Consider the following 7,177-nt stretch of genomic DNA (forward strand, 5'->3'; position numbering starts at 1 on the left):
AATATATCAGGTTGTATAAAAGCTGAATCCTCTTCAGGTCAGTTTACAGCAGAAACTCTTACTCTGTGTCTGAGGGTCCAGGGTCAGTTCTGAAGCTTAGAGGTATCCCTTTAGACCAGTCACTCTTCAGAGACAGACCGCTGGAGACTGAAGGTGTGTCCTCTTCCTCATCTTTTGAATCACTCATCTTCTCCAGTCTGAGACACACACACACACACACACACACACACACACACACACACACACACACACACACACACACACACACACACACACACACACACACACACACACACACACACACACACACACACACACACACACACACACACACACACACACACACACACATGTTCTGTAACTCTGACGGATCAGCAAACAGGAAATACAAAGAGTTTGCAGAAGTCTCATTGGACTCTAGGACGCTGGTTTGTAACAGAGAAGTTATGTTATCAGTCTGACAGAGTAAACAATGAATCTGTTAGAAAGCAGATCTTGGTGTTTACACTCACCCCGTTGTTCTCCTTCTGCTCCGTGAGCTGTAAAATGGCGTCTGGCAGTCTGACTTAATTCCTTCACTTTAACACCTTCACCTGTCTGCAGCTCCTCCCTTTGTGTTATAACCAGCCTTACCAGCTGACCCAGTTCACATCCAGGGACTCTGTTCAGTGAGATAGAGATGGAGATAAAACAAGCTCAACAGAGTTATTGAAAACATGAACACCAGTGTGGAAATAACCCAGTAAACATCCTGCATTCAAAACCTCACTGAAGTTCAAGTGTTGAGGTATTCAAGTACTCTAGTGTTAACTGTGCATTCAATTGTTCCCTATTATATACATGTGTTTCTGGATTATTAACCCTGCTGCATTTATTGCATCTATTACTCTATTCTCCCAGAATATGAATGGACCTTTTTGTTATTGGCACCAAAACAAATGTATTTCATTGATTTATGATTTCAAAGTTGTAGCCCACCATTTTGTTTATCTTCCATCACATGATAAACTCAAACTCTATGTTTTCATTTCACTGTGGATTGAGTTTGTCCTTAGCGGTCTCTTCCTCCACCGTCACTACATATACACACATTACCTTTAGTCTGTGTTTACAGTTCTTTCATTCTTAGTTTTAGCTAACAAGTACAAGTTCTGAATACTTCTACTTTCACTCAAGTACAAGATCTGAGTACTTCTACTTTCACTCAAGTACAAGATCTGAGTACTTCTACTTTTACTCAAGTACAATAATTGAGTACTTCTACTTTTACTCAGTACAAGATCTGAGTACTTCTACTTTTACTCAAGTACAAGATCTGAGTACTTCTACTTTTACTCAAGTACAAGATCTGAGTACTTCTACTTTCACTCAAGTACAAGATCTGAGTACTTCTACTTTCACTCAAGTACAAGTGTAACAGTTGTGAATATGCAGTGGTGTTTGTGTGTAAATCATTTAGTATAATCACACACATTCCGTGTTTTATATTTAATAATTCTGTATTCTTCATTTATTGAATATTCAAAACTTGACAAGGTCGGAGATCAGTGGGCGGAACCTCTGAAATGTAGTCCCTGTACTCAGAAGATTATTTTTGTGGGGACTTCCCCCTTCATATTGTGTCCCTCACGTTTCCTCTTGCCTTTTTGTAAACGTTCCACGTGAGAGGAGTCAGTGTGAGGGACAACACATGTAATACTGATTCGTAATCTTTGGTCAGATTGTCAGTGATTAAACGGATATCGTCTAAACCACATGTGTCAAACTCGAAGTCCGGGGGCCAAATCAGGCCTGTGGTGGATTTAATTTCGGCCCGCAGGATAATTTCTAATTCCTATTAGATCTGGCCCGCCGGTATATTGCACGCACACCCTCACTCCATCCTGAGGGTCTCCTCCGCTCAGAGCCTGAGCCCACACATTGAAGACCTTGCACCCTGATGAGACGCCAAGTGTCTGAGCTAGCATCTCAGAGCAGCACACTGAGTTCAATGGATGCTTCCTTCTGCACTTTCTCTCACGACAACAGGGCATGTTTGGGTTTCTCTTTGAGGGGAATAGTTTAGTTGAAGCTGTTGTTGGCCTGTGGGGAAATGTACTCATAAGAAATGACTCTGAAAAGCTGCAGATAGAGCCATAAGAAATTAATGCAGCTGATTATTTAATGTTGTTTTTATAGGCAATCATTTAAGCTTTGTTAGTTCCAGGTTTAATATGTGCAATAAGTTCATTTCAATAAGTTCTGCAATAAACATTGAACCAGTCCGGCCCTCGATTAGTACCCATTTTTTAATGTTGGCCCACCGTGTATTTGAGTTTGACCCCCCCTACTCTAAACTGTATGCTGGCTCGGGTCTCATCCATGAACAACGCAAAACACAACGCAGAGACCGCTTAACGACACCGGTTACACAAGATCTACTTCTACTTTTACTCAAGTACAAGATCTGAGTACTTCTTCCACCTCTGTTCATCGCTCAGGTGTAAATCACAGAAAAGACTTGAGGAGAAAACAGAGCTTGGACTACCATCTAGTGGACACACAGAAAACTACACCCACACACTTAGAGCCCAACAGCAGACTGTGAATTACTGGAAATGGTCTGCATAAACACACACACACACACACACACACACACACACACACACACACACACACACACACACACACACACACACACACACACACACACACACACACACACACACACACACACACACACACACACACACCACTGCGCTGTCACATGTTCTGTAACTCTGACGGATCAGCAAACAGGAAATACAAAGAGTTTGCAGAAGTCTCATTGGACTCTAGGACGCTGGTTTGTAACAGAGAAGTTATGTTATCAGTCTGACAGAGTAAACAATGAATCTGTTAGAAAGCAGATCTTGTTGTTAACACTCACCCCGTTGTTCTCCTTCTGCTCCGTCGTGCTGTAAAATGGCGTCTGGCTGTCTGACTTCTTACTTTGACTTTAACACCCTCACCTGTCTGCAGCTCCTCCCTCTGTTTTATAACCAGCCTTACCAGCTGAACCAGTTCACCAGTAACAACAACAATGCCATCTCCTTTTCAGCTCAACAGAGTTATTTAAAATATGAACACCAGTGTGGAAATAACCCAGTAAACATCCTGCATTCAAAACCTCACTGAAGTTCAAGTGTTGAGGTATTCAAGTACTCTAGTGTTAACTGTGCATTCAATTGTTCCCTATTATATACATGTGTTTCTGGATTATTAACCCTGCTGCATTTATTGCATCTATTACTCTATTCTCCCAGAATATGAATGGACTTTTAAAAAAACTTCTACTTTTACTCAAGTACAAGATCTGAGTACTTCTACTTTTACTCAGGTAGGCTACAAGTGTAGCAACAGTTGTGAATATGCAGTGGTGTTTATGTGTAAATCATTTAGTATAATCACACACATTCTGTGTTTTACATTGAATAATTCTGTATTCTTCATTTATTAATAATAATAATAATAATTCCTTACATTTATTATAGCGCTTTTCCAGATGCTCAAAGCGCTTTACAGATACACATTACACATATTTTGTATACATGCAATGGTCACTGTGGACAATACCCACAGGAGCAAGTTCAGGTGAAGAGTCTTGCCCAAGGACACACCGGCTTTACAGACGCAGCAGCGGCGGGTTTCGCCCCTTGATCTGATGATCATTGCAGAGCGCACTGCGCCACACCGTCCATCTTCACACCTCGAAGTCATCGAGGCGCTTTTACAAGTACACATTGGTATCATACATGTACTGTGGACAATACCCACAGGAGCAAATCCGGGTGAAGTGTCCAAGGACACAACGGCCTGACGCAGTGGCTGCAGGATCGGGTTTCGAACCGGAGTTCCCCAGCACCCCCCTTGATCTGATGATCAGATGCACAGACCACTGCGCCACCCGTCCAGTTTATTGAATGGTCAATACCTGACAAGGTCGGAGATCAGTGGGCGGAACCTCTGAAATGTAGTTCCTGTACTCAGAAGATTATTTTTGTGGGGACTTCCCGCTTCATATTGTGTCCCTCACGTTTCCTCTTGTAAATGTTCCACGTGAGAGGAGTCACTGTGAGGGATACCACATGTAATACTGATTTGTTATCTTTGGTCAGATTGTCGTTGATTAAACGGATATCATCTAAACTGTATGCTGGCTCGGGTCTCACCCATGAACAACGCAAAACACAACGCAGAGACCGCTTAACGACACCGGTTACACAAGATCTGAGTACTTCTACTTTTACTCAAGTACAATATATGCGTAACGTCACTACGCGCCTTTGCTACCTCAACACATCAAAACAAAATACATATTTCGTCTACACGTGTTTCTTGTCAACACTCAATGGAGTAAACTGCGAGACATGTCAAAAAAAAACAATACATTAAGCAGCTACGTTGTCGTTTCGCTCCCTGCAAAAACTCTTCGGACTTTCTGTGACTGACTGAACTGGGTGCTGGCCGAGCCGCGCAGGACATAACCGACGGACCTGTGAACAGGAGGCAGAGGCTTACCCCCTAAACGCACCAGGAGCGTCTGCGCCGCGTTACGGCCGCACCGCGGCGGTCGTAAGGATCGCGGCCACTCTAGTCAATGGGTGCTGTTCCACCACACGCGCCGCGTTACGGCTCAGGCGCGTCCCAGAAGCGGCTCGGCGCAGCGGCTCGGCGCAGCGGCTCGGCGCAGCGCTTCTCTAAAATTAGGATGAATCCTATTTTTGCCGCGGCGCAGCCGTAAGGTAAGGTCGGGCAGGCAGCCCCCCCCTCGCAGGAAGTGGAAAGGTGAGCATCCGGGCCAGGCCCATCCCGCATATATACTAATTTAGCAGACCCCCCTCCTTCATCACAACACCTCCACTACGATACGCACAATGGACGACGAGGTGTTCATAATGGAAGTGGAGAAACACACAATTTTATACGATGTAACCGATGCTTTTTACAAGGACAACATCAGAAAGGACAAGGCCTGGTTTTTAGTCGCTGCAGTTTGTGGAGTGGAAGGTAACAACTACATATTAATGTTTTAAAGTTAATTAATACTTGTAGGTACAGTACAGGGCCATTCAGTAGTTTAACACCTTGTGAAAGTCGTTAAAAAACTGTTCAGTAAACTTGCATTTCACAATAAAGTAAGATCTTATTTCCTATATCAAGATTATAATATTATTATATTATTATTATTTTGTATTTATATTTTTATAAATATTGGTTTTTTAGCTATACTTTATCTTTTGAATTTCGCCCAGGGATCAATACAGTTGTGTTTAACTCTTTATAATGATATTATATTTTTGTATTATAATTTGTTTTTATTCATGTGTTATAACAACTACCCAAAATACTCTCAATAATGTTTAAATACAGTATGCTGTGGTGGAAAATCTTGCATTTATAGTCAGATAAATTGTGAGGACAGACAAGAATAATTTGGCAGTCATTTGTCAGACAAAACCATTTATTATAAATTGTATTACATACACAGTAGCGCATCCTAGGCGATAGCTGAATGCTAGGCTGACCAATGAGTCCCTGGAAGCCAAGTATCTGAAGGGTAAAAAAAAGCAAAGAAAAATATGTGAAATCATGTTATTAATCTGAATATATTCTTTGTTTCAGTCGACATTTGCAAGGCACGATGGAAGTCACTCCGGGATGCTTTTGTTAAAAACAGGAAGAAATCTCTCCCAAGTGGATCTGCAGGCGGCACGCAAAAGGGCTGGAAGTATAGAGACATAATGTCCTTCCTTTTGCCCTATGTACAGCAAAGGAGGTATGTATGCACATATTTTAATTTATATAATTTTGTAATTTGTGATGATGTATTGCAAAGGGTATGAAAGACTTTATTTTAAATTACATAAATATGTTCCTATTGCATAAATTAATCCCCAGAAAAAAGGTTTTAATTGTTTTCATGTTGTTTCTTTTCATATAGTTCAAAAAGAAGCTTGAGCAATCCTTCCCCTGTAGAAGACATGGAGAGAGCATCTACACCCCTGTCATTGGAAACAGAGGAACATGCCAGGACAGCATGTGGATCTCCAGCCCCACCACCTCTGGTACCCACAACCTCTGCAGAGAGGCAAAGGCCCTCTAGGTCCCGTAGCCCCAGGGATCCCATTTCCACACCAGCAGCGGCCCAGCGTTCCACACGGGACACAAGGAGGAGGCCACAGAGCACATACCTTGGAGAGCAGCTGATATCTCTACTGCAGGAACCTCCAACTGCACCACACATGCCAGACTCAGAATTAGAGGAGTCATACTACTTTGCTCTCAGTCTTGTGCCCATGTTGCAAAGACTGGACAAAGACAGAAAACATCAGGCAAAAGTCTGTATTTTAAACACCTTCCACAACTTGGAAAGAGACACCCAACACCAGCAACATTGGCAGCCCATTGACCACCCCCCGCCACTCAACATTCCATTCACACCTCCAGGCCAGTAGCCTTTCGGCCAAGTGTACCCCAACCCCCACGCAACCAATCAACACCTACAAGGCCATCAGACATGCTGTCCTCCAGCAGTAGCTCAGCTTGGCAGGAGTCTTTTTACGAACAATAGTTGAGCAATTGAGTTCATTGTTTTTTTTACTGTAAATAGTTACTTTTTTGTGTTGATTGTTTATATTTGATGTTTCTGTTTAAAGTGTTGTTTGGGGTGAAATTGTTAAAAAATAAAACCTTTATTAAATGTGTGGTCAGTGATGTATTGTCTGTGAAATGGGCATTTGACCTAAGTGCAACAGCCAGTCTCTGCTTGGGTTCCATGGTAGCTCTGTAATGTGTGGATTGTCTGGTCAGTTCAGGGCCCAGGAGGGACAGCAGTTCATCCATCTGCTCTGCACTCATCCGAAAATATTGGTGATGTCGTTGGCTGTCCAGCCTCAGCTCAGCCACGAGGTGATGAAAATCACCTTGTTGTCTCCTTTGCTGGTTGAGGGGGTGCACCCAAAACCGGCTCCCCCTCCTCCCCCCATCCCCCCGTAGTCTTTCAAGTAGGAGAATACATGCCAGCGTTCTCCTCCGGTTTACAGGCACTGTAAATTATATATATATAGAATAATTATGATGATGAATGCATATTTTTTTACCACTAAAATACAGCAACACATCTTTGATTCATGTCGTTTATAACTGGAATATTACA

At 42.6% G+C, this 7,177-nt stretch overlaps 1 protein-coding gene across 5 annotated transcripts in view; it reads right to left on the reverse strand.

Moving 5' to 3' along the window:
- Window positions 1-2,982, reverse strand: part of LOC117458349 (NLR family CARD domain-containing protein 3-like) — a 25,527-nt gene extending 22,545 nt beyond the window's left edge. For all 5 annotated transcript variants that reach the window (XM_034098767.2, XM_034098762.2, XM_034098759.2 and 2 more), the window contains exons 1-3: window positions 2,909-2,982; window positions 513-661; window positions 63-197 (exon numbers count right to left, since the gene is read on the reverse strand). In XM_034098767.2, coding sequence (XP_033954658.1) covers window positions 63-187 — 125 coding nt within the window. In that variant the 5' untranslated portion in view covers window positions 188-197; window positions 513-661; window positions 2,909-2,982. The remainder of the gene's footprint in view (window positions 1-62; window positions 198-512; window positions 662-2,908) is intronic.
- Window positions 2,983-7,177: the final 4,195 nt, after the last annotated feature.

The sequence above is a fragment of the Pseudochaenichthys georgianus genome, chromosome 14 (genome assembly GCF_902827115.2).
Source record: "Pseudochaenichthys georgianus chromosome 14, fPseGeo1.2, whole genome shotgun sequence".
NCBI classification, from domain to species: Eukaryota; Metazoa; Chordata; class Actinopteri; order Perciformes; family Channichthyidae; genus Pseudochaenichthys; species Pseudochaenichthys georgianus.